At 45.3% G+C, this 23148-nt stretch overlaps 1 protein-coding gene across 1 annotated transcript; it reads left to right on the forward strand.

The window, feature by feature from the left end:
* The first annotated feature begins 388 nt into the window (after positions 1 to 388).
* LOC138637792 (general transcription factor II-I repeat domain-containing protein 2-like) lies at positions 389 to 20749 on the forward strand. Its single transcript, XM_069726714.1, has 3 exons — positions 389 to 473; positions 18456 to 18566; positions 18873 to 20749. The coding sequence occupies exons 1-3, from the start codon at positions 389 to 391 to the stop codon at positions 20747 to 20749; spliced, it is 2073 nt and encodes a 690-aa protein (XP_069582815.1).
* Positions 20750 to 23148: the final 2399 nt, after the last annotated feature.

Below are 23148 nucleotides of genomic sequence, written 5' to 3' on the forward strand. Positions count from 1 at the left end.
GATGTCTCAATTAATTTTACGTTTATTGATATCCATTTTTACGTTTGACAGTTACCGGTAGCTGCTGCATTTCACACCCTAGGCTTATACTCGAGTCATTAAGTTTTCCCAGTTTTTTGTGGCAAAATTAGGGGGCTCGGCTTATACTCGGGTTGGCTTATACTCGAATATATACGGTAATTAAACGGCATTTTATTGCATGAAATAACTACTTTAACACCTACCAACCAACTGATTCTGTCTCTCACAGAGTAGTTAGTTATTTTTTAAGAAGCCCTACTACTCTGCACTCATTACCTGTATTAATTGCCCTTGTTTGAACTTGTCACCTGTATAAAAGGCACCTGTTCACACACTCAATCAATCACACTCTAACTCCCCTTCCACCATGGCCAAGACCAAAGAGCTGGCTAAGGACATCCGGGACAAAATTGTAGACCAGCACAAGACTGGGAAAGTCTACAGGATGATAGGTAAGCAGCTTGGTGAGAAAGCAACAACTGTAGGCACAATTATTAGAAAATGTACAGTATGTAACACAGGATAACTGTCAATCTTCCTCGGTCTGGGGCTCCATGCAAGCTCTCGGCTCGTGGGGTAACATTGATTCTGAGAAAAATCAGGAATCAGATGAGAACCACACTGGAGAAAATTATCAATGAGCTGAAGAGAGCTGGGTCCACAATCTCAAACATTACTGTTAGTAACACACTATGCCGTCATGGATTTAAATCCTGCATGCAAGGTCCCCCTGCTCATGCCAGCACATGTCCAGGCCTTTATGAAGTTTGCCAATGACCATCTTGATGGTCCAGAGGAGGCATAGGAGAAGGTCATGTGGTCATATGAGACCAAAAAATAAAATGTTGTTATCAGCTCCACTCACCGTGTTTGGAGGAAGAAGAAAGAGGAGTAAAAAACCAATAACATTGTCCAAACCGAGATGTTTACATCTCTGAAGTTGAGGATTAACTGTTTTGTGTTTCTGCAGTGTACAGACTGGCAAATTGGGCAGGAGTGCACAATAGGTGCAAGATGAATCTGGGAATGATGATTTCCTAGACCACACATGGAGTGAAGACCATCATAGTGACTCATTTGGAAGAAAGAGGAGGTGGTAATGCAGAACCAGCAGCACAACAAAAGAGGGTGCAGGTTGAAAATGCACAGTCGCCAGTCCCTAGCCAATATGTCGGCTGCTACTGTCCACTGTGCCATGGAAATGACCACACTAAAGCCAGCTCAAAGGAGCTCCCTGGCATGGCATTTCTTAAGCCAATGTGCTGACGACAAGACACTGGTGGTTTGCACGCTATGCCGTAAGAGCCAGAAGCGAGGCATAAATGTTCTGAACCTGAGCACCACCTGCATGATGAGGCATCTGATATCTGAGTACCAGCTGCAGTGGAGTATACATGTTAAAAGCATGACAGATGACAGCCTCCTTCTGCTCCCTCTTCTGCTGTGGTCTCAGCCTCTTCCTCCCGCTCAAGATTAACAGGGCCTCCAGCCTCCCTGCAAAAGGAGGGTGTGACAGCACCATCACCACCACCAGTCTCACCAAGCTTCTCCACACTGTCCCATGGAAGTGTTCAGCTTTCCATCTCCCAAACCTTAAAGTTAAAGAGGAAATACCCCACTAGCCACCTACAAGCCATGGTCTTGAATGACAATATTTCAAAATTACGCACCTTCGAAATGCTTCAATTCCAGCTGGTGGAGATGGACAGTTTAAAAAACTGATGGCGGTGGTTGTCTCGCAGTATGTTGTTCCCAGCTGATACTACTTTTCCAGGTGGTTTGTCCCAGCCCTGTGTATACATGTGGAGAATGAAATCAGGTATGCACTGTGCAACGCCATTAGTGGCAAGGTCCAAATGACCACTGATACTGTATGTGGCTCAGTAAGCACAGGCCGAGGCGTTTCATCTCCCTAACTGCCCACTGATTAAATCTAATGGCAGCTGGGCCAGAGGTTGAAGGCATTGTAGTACAAGTCCTACCATCAATGAGGATTGTTGGACCTTCTTCTGCCAAGGTTGCCTCTTCCTCCTACTCCGCTGCCTCCGCCATCTCATCATTCGCTCACAGTAAGTCCTGCACCACTAACTTGAGAACAGGCAGGGGGAAACTGCAGCAGGCGGTTCTGAAACTGATCTGTTTGGGGGACAGATTCCACACCTCGCAGAAGGTGTGGATGGGGATCAAAGAGAAGACAGATAAGTGGTTGGTGTCACTGCACTTCAAGCCCAGCATGATGGTGTGCGATAACGGACAAAATCTGGTAGTGGTTCTAGGCCTAGCTGGTTTGCCGCACAGCCCTTGCCTGGTGCATGTGCTTAATTTGGTTGTGCAGAGCATCCTGAAAAACTACCCAGATATATCTGATCTGCTGGTGAAAGTGTATGCAGTGTCTGCGCACTTTCAGAGTTCTCACCCTGCTGCTGCTCGCCTGTCTGTGTTGCCGTGTCACTTATGTCCTCCTGCTCATTGCCTCATATGCAACGTGCCAACAAGGTGGAACTGCAGCCTGCATAAGCTGGAGAGGCTGTGCGAGCAGCAGCAGGCAATAGTAGAGTTTTATCTGCAGCAGGCACGTGGCTCTGCGGAACAACCCCACTTCACCACCAATGAGTGGGCCTCTGTGTGGAATGTGTGTGCCATGTTGCACTGCAACATGTCCTGCAATGATGGCACTATCATCAGTGTTACTATATCACTTATATGACTTCTGGAAAGAATACCTCAGGTCAGGATGCATAAGGTAGTGGCACAGGAAGAAAATTAGCAGGTGGAACAGGGACCATTTTCAATGCTATCAGGCTTGTTGTCCACATATGGTTCAAAGGGTGGGTTGTTGTAATAACAGCTGCCTGGTACCCAAGTGTCAAGCCTGGGGATAGTTTTGGGGGAGAAGGAGGAACAGCCGTGTTGACAGCAGGGTGGCTTTCAAAGGAGCTCAAGGACATCATGGGAGCATGTCTCGGTTGATAGTAAGGACCCAGACGATACCCCTCCCATTGAGGACAGCTTGTTGTTGCCTTTGGGCCGCCTGTCACACATGAACCAATACATTCTGCAGTGCCTGTGCAACGCCAGATGATTGGCCCGTATTGTCACCAGTGCAGATTACTGGGTAACCTCCCTGCTGAATCCTTGCTACTAGTGATGAGCGAACCTTTCAAGGTTCAGTTCTGTTCGATTCGTTGAGCGTTTAGATGTTCGCCGAATGGTTTGCCGAACATACCTGAACGCTATTAGATTTGGGAGTCCAACCCAAAAGCATAGACAACACCTTCGGAGGTAGGGGGGGGGGGGGTGGGGGGCAAAAAGCTGCCCAAAAAGTTCAAATTAGGGGAAGACACCCGGAAAAATGGCATCACTTGACCCACAGTACAGACTTGATAATGGCACAGCAGCAGTCAGCCATGCGCCATGCATGAGGTATGAGGGTCAGGGTCTGTGCCATCATTTGCAGCTTTGAATTTAAGTTTAAATTAAGACGAGGTGAGTGAGGGACCGGTGTTAGCCTGCTGTGCTGGGAGCCCTGATACCTCATGCAACAGCATAAACATCATTTTTGAGCAGCCACACTCAAGTGGAACAAATATCAGCTTGGTATACCACAAATGTTATACAAATTTAAGGATAGTAACACAGATAGTTGACTGAAAGTAATTGCAGGCCTGCCAGTCTGGGAGCCCTATTGCTTCAGGCAACACACATGAAGGAGACGCAACTTGGAGTACAAACATTTCCCAAAATTATTGACACACCACTAACGCGTTATCAATTTCCCAGAGTAGAAATAATATAATTGTGCAGTTTTTTCAAAATATCGGTTACTGTACGGTCTACTCGACTCCCTTTCAGTATTATTATTATTTAGTATATGGTGGCCCGATTCTAACGTATCGGGTATTCTAGAATATGCATGTCCACGTAGTATATTGCACAGCCCACGTAGGATATTGCTCAGCCATGTAGTATATTGGCCAGCCACGTAGTATATTGCCCTGCCACGTAGTATATTGCCCAGCCACGTAGTATATTGCCCAGTCAGGTACTATATTGCCCAGCCATGTAGTATATTGCCCAGCTACATAGTATATTGCCCAGCCACGTAGTATATTGTCTAGCCACGTAGCATATTGCCCAGCCACGTAGTATATTGGCCAGTCACCTGGTATATTGCCCAGTCACGTAGTATATTGCCCAGCCACGTACTATATTGCCCAGCCACGTAGTATATTGCCCAGTCACGTAGTATATTGCCCAGCCACGTAGTATATTGCCCAGCCACGTAGTATATTGCCCAGCCACGTAGTATATTGCACAGAGACGTAGTATATTGCACAGTGACATAGTATATTGCCCAGCCACATAGTATATTGCCCAGCCACGTAGTATATTGCCCAGTCACGTAGTATATTGCCCAGTCATGTAGTATATTGCCCAATCAGATAGTATATTGCCCAGTCACGTAGTATATTGCCCAGCCATGTAGTATATTGCACAGCGAAGTAGTATACAGCACAGAGCCACATAGTATACAGCAAAGACACGTAGTATACTGCCCAGTGACGTAGTATATTGGCCAAGTAAATAAGGCAGCACACTGCAGCGCTAAAACATGTAAACTTGAAAACACGAAATTTGAACTGCATTACTGCACTAGAAATATGAAAAATGAGAGCTTTTAGCGCATAAAAATGGCCAATTTTATGTGTACCTGGTAGCCCCTTTACGGCATCTCTCTTATACCAGGTCCTAAACTTGCCTTACCTCTACCAGGTACACATAAAATTGGCCATTTTTATGCGCTAAAAGCTCTCATTTTTCATATTTCTAGTGCAGTAATGCAGTTCAAATTTCGTGTTTTCAAGTTTACATGTTTTAGCGCTGCAGTGTGCTGCCTTATTTACTTAACTATATACGAGTTGGCGACTCTAGGTTCAGCACCTGTTTACACTTAGTCTATGTTTGGATGTGCTGGTCAGGTTTTTGAAATGTAGTATATTGGCCAGTCACGTAGTATATTTCCCAGCCACGTATGTGACAGATGAAAAAAGACTTAAAATAAAAAATAAACACATGCTCACCTTCTGAAGAGCCTCTTGTAGTCCTGGCGTCTGTGTGCGGTGCACGCGGCAGCTTCCGGTCCCAGGGTTGGTATGAGCGCAGGACTTGTGATGAAGTCGCGGTCACATGACTGTGACGTCATGGAAGGACTTTCTCTCATAGCATCCTTTGCACCGGAACCTGCCGCTTGCACTGCGAGGACAGGACGTCACGTCGGAGGGTGAGAATAACCTTTTTTTTAAATTATTATTATTTGTAACATAAGATCTTTTTACTATTGATGCTGCATATGCAGCATCAATAGTAAAAAGTTGGTCTCACAGGGTTAATAGCTGCGTTAATGGAGTGCGTTACACCGCGGCATAACGCCGTCCATTAACGCTGCCATTAACCCTGTGTGAGGGCTGACGGGAGGGGAGTACGGATCGGGCACTGACTGCGGGAAGGAAGGAGCGGCCATATTGCCTCCGGACTGTGCCGGTCGCTGATTGGTCGTGGCTGTTTTGCCACGACCAATCAGCGATTTGGATTTCCATGACAGACAGAGGCCGCGACCAATGAATATCTGTGACAGACAGAAAGACAGACAAAAAGACAGACAGACGGAAGTGACCCTTAGACAATTATATAGTAGATTTTTATTGTACTATTTATGTGAAAAGGGGTATACATAATAAAAACAAGTATAATAATCTGAAAAAATTCAAGTCACAGACTGCTACTGGAGGAGAGTGGACCCTATCTGTGAGGGATCACAGACTACAAAGGATGGGTGAGAATACATAGGTGAGTGTAGAGCTGCATGTGCAGCGGTATGGTGGAGCAATGGTTAATGTAGGTTGTAGGCTAGTTGGAAGAGGTATTTCTTCAGGTTCCTTTTGAAGGTTCCCATGGTAGGCAAGAGTATGATATATTGAGATACAAAGTTCCAGAGTAGAGGGGATCTATGGGAGAAATCTAGTATGCGATTGTGGGAAGATGAGATAAAAAGGGAGTAGAGAAGGAGATCTTGTGATGATTGGAGGTTATATGCAGGTAAGTATCAAGAGACTAGGTTACAGATGCATGGAAGAGACAGGTTTTGAATCGCTTTGTTTGCAAAACTTAGGATTTTGAACAGGATTCTTTGGGCAATGGGGAGCCAATGTAGGGATTGACAGAGGGGAGAAGCCAGGAAATAGTGGGGAGACAGTTTGGATGGGTGCGATAGTGTTAGAAGAGAGGCCACAGAGCTGGAGGTTGCAGTAGTTGAGGCAGGAGATGATGATGGCATGCACCAGTGTTTTTGCAGATTCATGGTTGTGGAATCTGTGGATCTGGGAGATATTTTTGAGTTGGAGTAGGCAGGAAGGGGAAAGGGCTTGAGTCTCAGATTTGTAGGAGAGGTCAGAGTCAAGCCATTGATTTTGATGGATAGGTCAGTTGAGGGAGTTGAAAGAGATGGTGGAAAGATGATCATATATAGAATGGAGGATCTTAATTTCATTTATATCCAGGTTGGAAAAGATCCTTCATGAATAATATATACAGAACATGGGATAAGGGGCAACACCATACCTCCCAAGTTTTGAAGATGGGAAAGAGGGAGAAAGTTTTAGACCATGCCTCTGACCACACTCATTCATAACTAGTCACACCCATATCCACATCCCAACCACACCCATTTAGCACTGCTGATCACACTGTTTCATAAAGAATAATTATACACAAAAAATATGGCCACACAGTGCTCCATGCTGTATAATGGCCACACATGATGCTCCATACTGTATATTGGCTGCACATGATGCTCCATACTGTATAATGACCGCACATGATGCTCCATACTATATAATGGCCACACATGATGCTCCATACTGTATAATAGCCACACATGATGCTCCATACTGTATAATGGCCACACATGATGCTCCATACTGTATAAAGGCCACACATGATGCTCCATACTGTATAATGGCCACACATGATGCTCCATACTGTATAATGGCCACACAGTGCTCCATACTATATAATGGCCACACATGATGCTCCATACTGTATAATGGCCACACATGATGCTCCATACTATATAATGGCCACACAATGCTTCATACTGTATAATTGCCACACAGAGCTACATACTGTATAATAGCCACACATGATGCTCCATACTGTATAATGACCGCACATGATGCTCCATACTGTATAATGGCCACACAGTGCTCCATACTATATAATGGCCACACAATGCTTCATACTGTATAATGGCCACACAGTGCTCCATAATCTATAATGGCCACACATGATGCTACATACTGTATAATGGCCACACATGATGCTCCATACTGTATAATGGCCACACATGATGCTCCATACTATATAATGGCTACACAATGCTTCATACTGTATAATGGCCCACATGATGCTCCATAAAGTATAATGGTCCCTGTTATGGACCTGGTGGTTAGGAGCACCCGGAACGACCTGATGGTTAAACTAACACAGGACAAGCTCTGGGAAGTGGGAGCTCTGCTGACCGCAATCCCTAATCCTATCACACACACTAGAAATAGCCGTGGAGCGTACCTAACTCTGCCTAGACGCCTCTTCACAGCCTAAGAGCTAACTAGCCCTAGAGATAGAAAATAAAGACTACCTTGCCTCAGAGAAATTCCCCAAAGGAAAAGGCAGCCCCCCACAAATATTGACTGTGAGTTAAGATGAAAGTCACAAACACAGAAATGAAACAGGTTTCAGCAAAGGAGGCCAGACTTTCTAAACAGACTGAGGATAGGAAAGGTATCTTTGCGGTCAGCACAAAAACTACAAAAAGACCACGCAGAGTGTGCAAAAAGACCCCCGCACCGACTCACGGTGCGGAGGTGCCACTCTGCATCCCAGAGCTTCCAGCTAGCAAGGCAAAATCATGATAGCAAGCTGGACAAGAAAACAATGAACAAATAATTAACTAGCAGGGACTTAGCTTCTGCTGGAGTAGACAGGTCACCAGAAAGATCCAAGAGCGAACTGAACCAGTACAAGAACATTGACAGCTGGCATGGAGTAACGATCTGAGTGGAGTTAAATAGAGCAGCCAGCCAAAGAATAAACTAAGTCACCTAAGGAAGGAACCTCAGAACCAGCAGCTCCACTCACAGCCACCAGAGGGAGTCCATGGACAGAACTCGCCGAAGTACCATTCATGACCACAGGAGGGAGTTCGATAACAGAATTCACAACAGTACCCCCCCCTTGAGGAGGGGTCACCGAACCCTCACCAGAGCCCCCAGGCCGATCAGGACGAGCCAAATGAAAGGCACGAACTAGATCGGCAGCATGAACATCAGAGGCAAAAACCCAGGAATTATCTTCCTGACCATAACCCTTCCACTTGACCAGGTACTGGAGTTTCCGTCTCGAAATACGAGAATCTAAAATCTTCTCCACCACATACTCCAACTCCCCCTCGACCAACACCGGGGCAGGAGGATCAACGGAGGGAACCATAGGCGCCACATATCTCCGCAATAACGACCTATGGAACACATTATGGATGGCAAAAGAAGCTGGAAGGACCAAACGAAATGACACAGGATTGAGAACTTCGGAAATCTTATACGGACCAATGAAACGAGGCTTAAACTTAGGAGAGGAAACCTTCATAGGAACATGACGAGAAGACAACCAAACCAAATCCCCAACACGAAGTCGGGGACCAACACAGCGCCGGCGGTTAGCGAAACGTTGAGCCTTCTCCTGGGACAATGTCAAATTGTCCACCACATGAGTCCAAATCTGCTGCAACCTGTCCACCACAGAATCCACACCAGGACAGTCCGAAGGCTCAACCTGCCCTGAAGAGAAACAAGGATGGAAACCAGAATTACAGAAAAAAGGCGAAACCAAAGTAGCCGAGCTGGCCCGATTATTAAGGGCGAACTCAGCCAAAGGAAAGAAGGACACCCAATCATCCTGATCAGCAGAAACAAAGCATCTCAGATATGTTTCCAAAGTCTGATTAGTTCGTTCGGTTTGGCCATTTGTCTGAGGATGGAAAGCCGAAGAAATAGACAAATCAATGCCCATCTTAGCACAAAAGGACCGCCAAAACATCGAAACAAACTGGGAACCTCTATCCGAGACGATGTTCTCCAGAATGCCATGCAAACGAACCACATGCTGGAAAAATAATGGCACCAAATCAGAGGAGGAAGGCAATTTAGACAAGGTTACCAAATGGACCATCTTAGAGAAGCGATCACAAACCACCCAAATGACCGACATCCTTTGAGAGACAGGGAGATCTGAAATAAAATCCATGGAAATATGCATCCAGGGCCTCTTCGGGACCGGCAAGGGCAAAAGCAACCCACTGGCACGAGAACAGCAGGGCTTAGCCCGAGCACAAGTTCCACAGGGCTGCACAAAAGAACGCACATCCCGTGACAAAGAAGGCCACCTAAAGGATCTAGCCACCAAATCTCTGGTACCAAAGATTCCAGGATGGCCAGCCAACACCGAACAATGAACCTCAGAGATAACTCTACTAGTCCATCTATCAGGGACAAACAGTTTCTCCGCTGGACAACGGTCAGGTCTATCAGCCTGAAACTTCTGCAGCACCCGCCGCAAATCAGGGGAGATGGCAGACAAAATAACCCCCTCTTTGAGAATACCCGCCAGCTCAGGAACACCCGGAGAGTCAGGCACAAAACTCCTTGAAAGGGCATCAGCCTTCACATTCTTAGAGCCCGGAAGGTACGAAACCACAAAATCAAAACGGTAGAAAAACAGCGACCATCGAGCCTGTCTAGGATTCAACCGTTTGGCAGACTCGAGATAAGTCAAATTCTTGTGATCCGTCAAGACCACCACGCGATGCTTGGCTCCTTCAAGCCAATGTCGCCACTCCTCGAATGCCCACTTCATGGCCAACAACTCTCGATTGCCAACATCATAATTGCGCTCAGCAGGCGAGAACTTTCTAGAAAAGAAGGCACATGGTTTCATCACCGAGCCATCAGAACTTCTTTGAGACAAAACAGCCCCTGCTCCAATCTCAGAAGCATCAACCTCGACCTGAAACGGGAGCGAAACATCTGGCTGGCACAACACAGGGGCAGAAGAAAAACGACGCTTCAACTCCTGAAAAGCCTCTACGGCCGCAGAGGACCAATTGACCACATCAGCACCTTTCTTGGTCAAATCAGTCAACGGTTTAGCAACACTAGAAAAATTAGTGATGAAGCGACGGTAAAAATTAGCAAAGCCCAGGAACTTCTGCAGGCTCTTCACAGATGTCGGCTGAGTCCAATCATAAATGTCCTGAACTTTAACAGGGTCCATCTCGATAGTAGAAGGGGAAAAAATGAAACCCAAAAATGAAACCTTCTGAACTCCAAAGAGACATTTTGACCCCTCCACAAACAAGGAATTGGCACGAAGGACCTGGAACACCATTCTGACCTGCTTCACATGAGACTCCCAATCATCCGAAAAGACCAAAATATCATCCAAATATACAATCATGAATCTATGCAGGTACTTTCGGAAGATGTCATGCATAAAGGACTGAAACACAGATGGAGCATTAGAAAGCCCGAATGGCATCACCAGGTACTCAAAATGACTCTCGGGCGTATTAAATGCTGTTTTCCATTCATCACCCTGTTTAATACACACAAGATTATACGCCCCTCGAAGATCTATCTTGGTGAACCAACTAGCCCCCTTAATCCGAGCAAACAAATCAGACAGCAGCGGCAAAGGGTACTGAAATTTGACCATGATCTTATTAAGAAGGCGGTAATCAATACAAGATCTCAAAGAACCATCCTTCTTGGCCACAAAAAAGAACCCTGCTCCCAACGGAGATGACGACGGGCGAATATGCCCTTTCTCCAAGGATTCCTTTATATAACTCCGCATAGTGGCGTGCTCTGGCACAGATAAATTGAACATGTAGTAGAAAAAAGGTTGGGCTGACAGCACTCACACAAACGGGTGCTCGTTCCTTGTCCAGGGAACCAACCTGGATATATCAAATAGTCCAAAGAAAGATGAACAGCGCTCCAGCCGGGTGTCGTAGTATCAAAGGGAAACTTTATTGGTCCATGTAAAAGCAACGTTTCGACCAGTAGCCTGGTCTTTTTCAAGCATGTAACACAGTACAAAGTGTCGGCTTAAATGGTGTGGATACCACACAGGGCACCAATCACCAACCAGCCACTAATTACATATATAAATACAAAAAATAACATCAATCAAACAACATATAATTCGTTAAAATAGATACACACAATGTCTGCAGCATAGAAACAAAGAAAATCAAAACAGAGAAGCATATACCATAATATTGCTGCAGTGTTTATATTTCGTCCAACCAATTAGGTTCCGGCATACCTGTAACCAGGGCTACAAGGTTCCAATGAAACAGTCATTACAGCGATCCTCTTATCCAATCCGGATCCATTCTGTAGTTGGCGCCAAAATTCAACCAGCCTATCCAGCCTTATCATGCTTCCAATAAAGCCCTGAATAACAAATCAGGCAACCGCTTATATCATACATCATGGCTACATCACAATCCTGCGACACACCACGGCAAGCCACATGACCGCAGAGAACTCAGAAGCATCCTGGTGAGTATAGCTGTGCGTCATAGCAACATTGACCAAATAGATCATTAGAATTACACTAACTGAAGACGAAAAACAAGGGGACATTGTATAATCAATTCAATAAAAACATAATGAATAAAAAACAAAGACACTATAAAAACAAAATACCGATGAAAAATGCCATAACTAAGGAGAGAGAGAATTACTTAGGAATACAAACCTGTAAATTAAAATCCAAATTAAGACCTCCAGGTTGTAAGGTCCCCAATGAGTAAATCCATCTCATTTCCTTCTTCCTAAGCAACGATAATCTATCTCCTCCTCTCCTCAGAACCGGAACACTATCTATTACCCTAAAGCGTAATTGGTTGACAGAATGTTTATTATCCAAAAAATGTTTGGGGATCGGCAAATCTGTAAGACCTGTACGTATCGTGCTCTTGTGTTTACTGATTCGTGCCCGCACCTCCATCGTGGTCTCCCCCACGTAAGCTAACCCGCACGGACACGTAATCATGTACACAACAAAGCTCGATGAACAAGTGTAACGTTCCTTTAGGTAAATTTTCTTCCCCGTGTGAGGGTGATAAAAGAATTCCCCTTTAAGCATGTTGTTACAGCTCGCACAACCCAGGCATGGAAAATTTCCAAGTCTGGGTGTGCTCAAAGTTGATTGAATTGAGGAGCTCTTAGATGACCCAATATCCGATCTCACCAAGCTATCACCCAGATTGCGTCCCCTTCTGTATGACATCATTGGATAGTTTTTAAACGCCGGTATTGATGGTAAACCGCGTTGTAGGCCCATTGAACAGTCGGCCCTTAGGAAACTTACTACCAGGAATCAAATTAATAGCACAATCGCAATCCCTATGAGGAGGTAGGGCACTGGATTTGGGCTCATCAAATACATCCCGGTAATCCGACAAAAACTCAGGGACTTCAGAAGGAGTGGAAGACGAAATTGACAGCAATGGAACATCACCATGTACCCCTTGACAACCCCAGCTGGACACAGACATAGATTTCCAATCCAATACTGGATTATGGACCTGTAGCCATGGCAACCCCAAAACAACCACATCATGCAGATTATGCAACACCAAAAAGCGAATCTCCTCCTGATGTGCAGGAGCCATGCACATGGTCAATTGAGTCCAGTACTGAGGCTTATTCTTGGCCAAAGGCGTAACATCAATTCCTCTCAATGGAATAGGATACTGCAAGGGCTCCAAGAAAAAACCCCAGCGCCTGGCAAACTCCAAGTCCATCAAATTCAGGGCAGCGCCTGAATCCACAAATGCCATAACAGAATAGGACGACAAAGAGCAAATCAGAGTAACGGACAAAAGAAATTTAGGCTGTACCGTACCAATGGTGGCAGACCTAGCGAACCGCTTAGTGCGCTTAGGACAATCGGAGATAGCATGAGTGGAATCACCACAGTAAAAACACAGCCCCTTCCGACGTCTGTGTTCTTGCCGTTCAGCTCTGGTCAAAGTCCTATCACATTGCATAGGCTCAGGCCTATGCTCAGAGAATACCGCCAAATGGTGCACAGCTTTGCGCTCACGCAAGCGCCGATCGATCTGAATGGCCAAGGACATAGACTCATTCAGACCAGCAGGCGTGGGAAATCCCACCATGACATCCTTAAGGGCTTCAGAAAGACCCTTTCTGAAAATTGCCGCCAGGGCACACTCATTCCACTGAGTAAGCACAGACCACTTTCTAAACTTCTGACAATATACCTCCGCTTCATCCTGACCCTGACACAAAGCGAGCAAGATTTTCTCTGCCTTATCCACTGAATTTGGTTCATCATAAACCAATCCAAGCGCCAGAAAAAACGCATCTACATCACGCAATGCAGGATCTCCTGGCGCAAGGGAAAATGCCCAGTCTTGAGGGTCGCCACGCAACAAAGAAATAATGATTTTTACTTGTTGAACGGGGTCACCAGAGGAGTGGGGTTTCAAATCAAGAAACAGTTTACAATTATTTTTGAAATTCAGGAACTTAGATCTATCCCCAGAAAACAAATCAGGAATTGGAATTCTAGGCTCTAACATCAGATTCTGAACCACAAAATCTTTAATGTTTTGTACCCTTGCAGTGAGATGATCCACACAAGAGGACAGACCTTGAATGTCCATATCTACACCTGTGTCCTGAACCACCCAGAGGTTAAGGGGAAAAGAAAGACAAAACACACTGCAGAGGAAAAAAAAATGGTCTCAGAACTTCTCTTATCCCTCTATTGAGATGCATTAACACTTTGGGCCAGCTGTACTGTTATGGACCTGGTGGTTAGGAGCACCCGGAACGACCTGATGGTTAAACTAACACAGGACAAGCTCTGGGAAGTGGGAGCTCTGCTGACCGCAATCCCTAATCCTATCACACACACTAGAAATAGCCGTGGAGCGTACCTAACTCTGCCTAGACGCCTCTTCACAGCCTAAGAGCTAACTAGCCCTAGAGATAGAAAATAAAGCCTACCTTGCCTCAGAGAAATTCCCCAAAGGAAAAGGCAGCCCCCCACAAATATTGACTGTGAGTTAAAATGAAAGTCACAAACACAGAAATGAAACAGGTTTCAGCAAAGGAGGCCAGACTTACTAAACAGACTGAGGATAGGAAAGGTATCTTTGCGGTCAGCACAAAAACTACAAAAAGACCACGCAGAGTGTGCAAAAAGACCCCCGCACCGACTCACGGTGCGGAGGTGCCACTCTGCATCCCAGAGCTTCCAGCTAGCAAGGCAAAATCATGATAGCAAGCTGGACAAGAAAACAATGTACAAATAATTAACTAGCAGGATCTTAGCTTCTGCTGGAGTAGACAGGTCACCAGCAAGATCCAAGAGCGAACTGAACCAGTACAAGAACATTGACAGCTGGCATGGAGTAACGATCTGAGTGGAGTTAAATAGAGCAGCCAGCCAAAGAATAAACTAAGTCACCTGTGGAAGGAACCTCAGAACCAGCAGCTCCACTCACAGCCACAGAGGGAGTCCATGGACAGAACTCGCCGAAGTACCATTCATGACCACAGGAGGGAGTTCGATAACAGAATTCACAACAGGTCCCACATGATGCTGCGTACAGTATAATGGCTCCACATGATGCTCCATACACCTTGTACACATGCAGCTCCGCTCCATACACCTCGTACACACGCAGCTTCGCTCGGTACACCTCGTACACACGCGGCTCCGCTCGGTACACCTCGTAGAACATGCGGCTATGCTCAGTACACCTCATACACACGCGGCTCCGATCCGTACACCTCGTACACACGCAGCTCCGATCCATACATCTCGTACACACGCAGCTCCAATCCGTATACCTCATACACTCGTGGCTCTCCACACCTCGTACACATGCGGATCCGATCTGTAGACCTCATACACACGCGGCTACGCTTCATACACCTCGTACACACACGGTTCCACTCACATTGTAGTACTGCACAGACTTCTCCATACCTGATACGTCGATCTGCAATCACAGCAGCAGAGGCCAGTAACAGAGGAGGCTGTCAGTGTCCATCCCACCATGCTCAGCCCCACTCATTCCATGCAGGATAAGCCAGGCATTAGCACCACTGCTGCTTACATTGACGCCCAGGCTGTGTCCAGCAGGTAAGAGCCCTGGTGTTAGATGCCAGTGTACAGTCGGGGCTCCCGGCTGTAGATGTGTCCCACTCCCAGCAGCTCTGCTTACAATGCAGGCAAAGATTTCAGCACCAACACACACACACCCCCTCCATGATACGTACCTCAAAAATGTCCCATCTCTCTCCCTCTGAGCTGTACCGCGCACACTGGAAGAAAAACAGACTGCAGGGGAAGTGGCATGGCCTCATGCAAGGGGGCATGTCGGCTGCTTCTCCAGCTGTCTGCGGGAGAAGCAGAGTCCCGTGTGAGACTGCGGGGCTAAGCCTGAAAATCAGGACAGTCCCGCAGAATGAGGGACGGTTGGGAGCTATGGGCAACACTGACGAGTCCCACTGTTTATGGAAAAGGACTCTGAAAATGTGCCATTAATTTTAATCTAGCAGATGGGGAATTATAAAGGGCAAGTATCTCAGAAGTAAAGGACGGGCATATTCCGATGTGCTTTGATGGGGAAAGGCAAGACCAGGAGATCCTGTCAAAAGCCTTTTCCGCATCAAGTGAAAGGATCATGACTCATGAGGGGAATCTTGTGGGTCTGAGAATATTTAGAATGTTGGGCCTCCCTACCTGGAAAAAATCCAACCTAATCTTGGTTGATCAGACTAGTGAGATAAGGGTTTAATCCAGGGGTCCCCAACCCGTAGCTCGCGAGCCACATGTGGCTCGCCTGCTCCAGGCATGTGGCTCGCCGATGGTCACTGAAAAAAAGGTCCCCAAAGAGCCGCCCCGCCGGCTGTAATACCCGCCCCGCTGCGTTAATACCCGCCCGCCACCTGCTCCTGGTATGTGGGGAAAGGAGCCGCCCCGCCGGCTTTAATACCTGCCCCGCTGCGTTAATACCCGCCCGCCACCTGCTCCTGGTATGTGGGGAAAGGAGCCGCCCCGCCGGCTGTAATACCCGCCCCGCTGTGTATAATACCCGCCCCGCCACCTGCTCCTGCTATGTGAGAAAGGAGCCGCCCCGCCGCTTGCAATACCTGCCCTGTCCTGCGTCAGCAACTGCATTCACTCCTGGGCAGTGAAGCAGGTCACTGTGATCTGTTAAAGTCGCACAAAGTCTCGCGAGACTTCACAAATCTCGCAAGACTTTGTACTGCACCATTAATCGCTGCAATGTCCGGGTCTGTGTGACATTCTGATACAGGTACTTCACATGCTCCTGGCCCCCATATTATGTGCGCTGGCCTCCAAATGTGCAGGGAGCCTCATTATCTCTGGAGCCTGTCACATGACCGCACAATATTAGTTTATGGCACAGGGTCACCAGTAGTTTCGTTGGATGTCAATATAATGACATTACCTGTCCTGTAGGATTCCGGGATCACAGACGTCTGCATTTCATATAATCTCATTCCCCAGGGGCGCTGATTCTATTTGAGGGGAAGATAGTGCGGGCAGACACCGAAACAGACATCACCCCCCAATATCAAGTGCTGAATCGCGTATTATGCTACTTTCACACTTGCGTTGTGCACTGCACGTCGCTATGCGTCGTTTAGGTGAAAAAACGCATCCTGCAAAATTGCTAGCAGGATGCGTTTTTTCTCCATTGACTAACATTAGCGACGCATTGCGACGCTTTGCCACACTTCGCAACCGTTGTGCGACGGTTGCGTCGTGTTGCGGTGGACCGTCGGCTGCAAAAAACGTTACATGTAACGTTTTTTGCAGTGTTGTGTCCGCCATTTCCGACTGTAACAGATATCGTATACGATGTGCGCATAGTAACCAACGGCTTCTACATCGCACATACGTCATGAAATTATCGCTCCAGCGTCGTACATTGCAAAGTGTGACAGCAGTCTACGACGCTGGAGCGATATTGTTACGATGCTGAAGCGTCACGGATCGTACCATCGTAGCGATCAAAATGCCACTGTGTGACGGTACCCTAAGGCTGCATTCTCTGAAGGTGGCTCTTATGTTTTTTTATCACGAGTAATGCAGAAATACAAATATAATTGCGCGCCATACCTGTATTGAGTCAGGGAGGTAAGTTTTCTCCCCCTGACTCAAGCGCCTCGCTGCCATCCATCATCCCCCTCAGTCCCCCGGGCGCCGCCTCCTCTGTCTCCTCACGTCACCGGCACCTACGCTGTGCAATCATTTTTCGGGCATGCGCCGTGCGCGCTGCCCTGGAACTTACATCCACTGATGTATGGAGATCAGGCCTGCATGTAGCTGAGGCCCCAGATCCCACCCCACAGTGGGTTATGATTTATGCACACTATGGGGCTGGGAATCTGGCGCTTGCGCAGTAAGTCTCTTTGCGGCTGTCCTCATCTGCCTCCTGCGGGGCTGAATCTGTTGCCTGTCTAGTGCAGATCTCTGAACCTGTAATACGTCGGAAATAGGCGGATGGAGATGGGGACAGGCGCAGAGACTCGCTGTGCAGGCACCAGATTTCCAGCCCCGCAGTGTGAAAAAATCATAACACACTGCAGGGTGGGATCTGGGGCCTCTGCTACACGCAGGTGCGATATCAGTACATCAGTGGATGTAAGTTCCAGGGCAGCGTGGATGGCGCATGCCTGAATAATGATTGTACAGTACAGGCGCCGCTGACTTGAGGAGACACAGAGGCTCCCGGGGGCCAGAGGGGCATGATGAATGGATGCAAGGTGCTTGAGTCGGAGAGAAAACACCTCCCTGACTCAAAACAGGTATGGCGCGAAATTTATAAAAGTCAGTATTTCTGGGGTAATAGGGATAAAAAAACATAACAGCCACCTTCATAGAATGCAGCCTTAAGGTACAGTCACACATAACGATATCGTTACCGATATCGTTGCTTTTTGTGACGTAGCAACGATATCGTTAAGGAAATCGTTATGTGTGACAGCGACCAACGATCAGGCCCCTGCTGGGAGATCGTTGATCGCTGAGGAAAGTCCAGAACTTTATTTCGTCGCTGGATCTCCCGCTGACATCGCTGGATCGGCGTGTGTGACACCGATCCAGAGATGTCTTCACTGGTAACCAGGGTAAACATCGGGTAACTAAGCGCAGGGCCGCGCTTAGTAACCCGATGTTTACCCTGGTTACCAGAGTGAAAGTGAAAATCTGCATGTTATTATTTGTGCCTTCTCTAGGTTTTCCTATGGCCGTGGAATATGAAAAGCACAAAAAAAAAATGACGCCATTGTCGAAACAACTTCCCTCCATTACTGGGAAATTAGAGGACAGCAATAAGCACTACAGAGGTAAGTATTAATTGCAGTGGGAAGTGCTCATCTAAATGTGCAGTTTTGGACACTCATAACACAAATTCTTGTCTCTCTGCTACAGGATCCAAATTTTTTTAAGGTCTGCATCTGGGGGAAGAGGCAGTGAACAGCAGCACTTACAAAAGAAGACTAGAGTTCCTGCATAGAAACGTGCAAAGAACAGCTCTACAGAGGTAAGAAATAATGATCCTTACCCGAACCAAAAGTATGTGCTATAAAGCTATATTTATAGGTTAACCAGAGACTTACACATTGTGATAGTATTTATCATCCACATTTCAGGTTCAGAACCCATCCAAATCATGGCTTCTGTTAACGAAGGTCCTTCACAAAAAAAGAAGCGCTCATACTCATACAGTTTTCATGAAGAATGGGAAGAACAATATCTTTTTACTCATTTTAGGGACAAGTGTATCTGCCTTATATGTCAGGCCACTGTATCCATTGGGAAAAAGTGCAATGTCGAGCGTCATTACACAACAACACACAAGAAGTTTGACCAGGAATATCCAAAGGGCACTAATCTAAGAAAGATAAAAGTCGAAGATTTGAAGTGTGCTTTGACTGCCCAACAAGCTGTATTTAGAAAGCCACGCAATAAATCTAAAGCAGCTACAATTGCATCCTTTAAAGTTGCACATATTCTTGCCCAAAGGAAAAAACCATTTGAGGATGGAGAAATAGTTAAAGATGCCATGCTTGCAGCCGCAGATTCACTATTCCAAGATTTTAAGAAAAACTCCGATATTATTTCTGCTATAAAAAGCCTTCAACTATCTGGAAACACTATAACTCGGAGAATTGAATCTATGTCTGAAGATATACGTCACCAGCTGAAGAGAGACTTAGAAAAGTGTGACTTCATCAGCTTGCAGTTTGACGAATCCTTGGATGTAGTCGACACAGCTCAACTTAACATTTATATACGAATGGTGTTTGAAGACCTGAGTGTAAAAGAAGATTTGCTAGCAGTAATATCATTAAAGGAGAAAACCAGAGGGGAAGATATTTACACTGCTTTCAAGACTTATGTACAAGAGCACAACATACCTCTCCAGAAGCTAGTATCCATTACAACTGATGGTGCACCTGCAATGATTGGGTCTAAAATTGGTTTTGTCACATTATGCAGGAATGACCATGACTTTCCTCACTTTCTTAATTATCATTGCATTATTCACCAGGAGTCTCTATGTACCAAAGTCATTAACTTCCAGCATGTTATGAAAGTAGTTGTGAAGATTGTGAACTCTATACGAGCTAGACCACTTCAGCATAGACTCTTTAAGTCTTTTCTTGAAGAGCTTGATAGCCAATACAAAGACCTTCTTTTGTACACTGAAGTACGTTGGCTAAGCAGAGGGAAACTGTTAGAACGTTTTCAGAGCCTTTTACCAGAAATCATTCAGTTTTTAGAACTGAAAGATGACCTCTGTGCTGAAATCTCAGACTCCCAGTGGCAGGCAGACCTGGCATTTTTAACTGATATAACATCAAAATTAAATGACCTCAACCGTGAGCTTCAGGGTAAAGACAAAACAATAACTGAAATGATTGGGGCAGTAAACGCTTTTACACAAAAGCTAAAATTGTGCCAAACTCAGCTACAAAAAGGTGTGTTTCATCATTTCCCAAGTTTGCAACATTTGTTAAAGGAGAACACCCCATTTGATAAAAATGTCTACCTTGAAAGTTGTGAAAAACTTAACAAAGAATTTGAGAAACGTTTTTCAGAGTTTCATTGTGTTGAAGCCATAGCTTTATTTATGTCCAATCCATTTATGACCACTGATATTTCTGTAATTTCATCAGAAATTGCAACTGCTTTTCAAATGGACACCTCTCAACTTGAAAATGAGATTATAACATTGAACACTGATCTGTTGCTCAAATCCAGGTCTCAGGAGGATAACTTCTGGAGATTAGTTGAACGCTGCAAGTACCCTCTTCTGAAATCTGTTTCGAAACGACTGCATGCCTGCTTTGGATCAACATATCTTTGTGAATCAGGTTTTTCAGCTCTGAAAATATTAAAATCTAAATACAGATCTCGCTTGACTGATGAACACCTGGATGACTGCATGCGCATGGCTCTCACTAATTACAACCCAGATTTTGAAACACTGGCAGAAAACATGCAGTGCCAGATTTCACACTGAACTATTAAGTTGGACATTTTCAAGTTTCATAGCACTGTTGAAGTTCTACTACATGTTAGCTTCCATTTGTTTCTTGTTTTTTACTAGTAAATTGGTTTGACTACGTCTTTATCTGCATTGTGGCTCTCGACCAACTTTCATAGCGGAATGTGGCTCTCAAGGTAAGAAAGGTTGGGGACCCCTGGTTTAATCTATCGGCAAGCATTTTGGTGTAGATTTTTATATCTCAATTTCTCACTTTTAGGAGAGAAATTGGGCAAAAGTTCTTACATGAGTGGGGGTCTTTGCCTATTTTGGGAATGACTGCTACATGCGTGATTGACAACTGTCTAGGGAAGGGGGAGAGTCTGAGATAAAATTGAAGGCACTTGATATTATGGGGGACAATTGTTCAGCCTAAGTTTTGTAAAATTTAGTTGCAAAACCATCTGGACCTGGACTTTTATTATTTGGTAGGCTTCCTATTGATTCCAATATCTCTGTATGAGTAAAAGGGAACTGCAGGCCAGCCACTATGTCCATACCCAATTTTTAAAAAGGAGAGGAAATTGATGTGAAATTCTCAACTGGAGTAGGGAGGTTATACAATGTAGAATAGTATGACCTAAATGTGTTGGCTATTTCCATGGTAGTATGTACCAAAGTGTCACGAGGGTTTTTTATATAAGGGATAGCAAGCATCTTCCCTGGCTCATTACCAAATTCATAAAACTTACTGAGATCGATTTGGGGTATCCTTTTATGGGAGGAATCCAAGTCTGATTATGTTCTAGCTTTAAGTAGAAGTCTAAGGATTTCAGTGGAGAGAGCTTGTTTATGGGCAATGTCAAGCTTGTTCATCAGTTTTTATGGAGCAATATATGAGGCCCAATATGCTATGTAGAGCAATATATGCGGACCATTATACTGTATGGAGCAATATATGGGGCCCGTTATGCAGTATGGAGAAATATATGAGGCCCATTATACTGCATGGCGCAATATATGGGGTCCATTATACAATATGAGAAATATATGGAGCCTATTATACTGTATGGAGATATATATAGGGCTCATTATACTGTATGGATCAATATATGGGGCAGATTATACAGTATAGAGCAATATATGGGGCCCATTATACTGTATGGAGCAATGTATGAGGTCCATTACACTGTATGGAGCATTATGTGGGACCCATCGTACTGTATGGAGCACTATGTGGGCCCCATTATACTATGTGGAGCACTATATGAGGGCCATTACATTGTATGGAGCACTATATGAGGCCCATAATACTGTATGGAGGACTATGTGCCATTAATTTTAATCTAGCAGATGGGGAATTATAAAGGGCAAGTATCTCAGAAGTAAAGGACGGGCATATTCCGATGTGCTTTGATGGGGAAAGGCAAGACCAGGAGATCCTGTCAAAAGCCTTTTCCGCATCAAGTGAAAGGATCATGACTCATGAGGGGAATCTTGTGGGTCTGAGAATATTTAGAATGTTGGGCCTCCCTACCTGGAAAAAATCCAACCTAATCTTGGTTGATCAGACTAGTGAGATAAGGGTTTAATCTATCGGCAAGCATTTTGGTGTAGATTTTTATATCTCAATTTCTCACTTTTAGGAGAGAAATTGGGCAAAAGTTCTTACATGAGTGGGGGTCTTTGCCTATTTTGGGAATGACTGCTACATGCGTGATTGACAACTGTCTAGGGAAGGGGGAGAGTCTGAGATAAAATTGAAGGCACTTGATATTATGGGGGACAATTGTTCAGCCTAAGTTTTGTAAAATTTAGTTGCAAAACCATCTGGACCTGGACTTTTATTATTTGGTAGGCTTCCTATTGATTCCAATATCTCTGTATGAGTAAAAGGGAACTGCAGGCCAGCCACTATGTCCATACCCAATTTTTAAAAAGGAGAGGAAATTGATGTGAAATTCTCAACTGGAGTAGGGAGGTTATACAATGTAGAATAGTATGACCTAAATGTGTTGGCTATTTCCATGGTAGTATGTACCAAAGTGTCACGAGGGTTTTTTATATAAGGGATAGCAAGCATCTTCCCTGGCTCATTACCAAATTCATAAAACTTACTGAGATCGATTTGGGGTATCCTTTTATGGGAGGAATCCAAGTCTGATTATGTTCTAGCTTTAAGTAGAAGTCTAAGGATTTCAGTGGAGAGAGCTTGTTTATGGGCAATGTCAAGCTTGTTCATCAGTTTTTATGGAGCAATATATGAGGCCCAATATTCTATGTAGAGCAATATATGCGGACCATTATACTGTATGGAGCAATATATGGGACCCGTTATGCAGTATGGAGAAATATATGAGGCCCATTATACTGCATGGCGCAATATATGGGGTCCATTATACAATATGAGAAATATATGGAGCCTATTATACTGT

Source organism: Ranitomeya imitator, chromosome 5 (assembly GCF_032444005.1).
Source record: "Ranitomeya imitator isolate aRanImi1 chromosome 5, aRanImi1.pri, whole genome shotgun sequence".
NCBI classification, from domain to species: domain Eukaryota; kingdom Metazoa; phylum Chordata; class Amphibia; order Anura; family Dendrobatidae; genus Ranitomeya; species Ranitomeya imitator.

Coding starts and splice junctions, on each gene's coding strand:
- LOC138637792 (XM_069726714.1), top strand. CDS start 389: ATGGCCAAGACCAAAGAGCTGGCTAAGGACATCCGGGACAAAATTGTA. Junction 474..18,455: donor GAAAGTCTACAGGATGATAG/GTAAGCAGCTTG, acceptor TGCCTTCTCTAG/GTTTTCCTATGGCCGTGGAA. Junction 18,567..18,872: donor CAGCAATAAGCACTACAGAG/GTAAGTATTAAT, acceptor TCCACATTTCAG/GTTCAGAACCCATCCAAATC.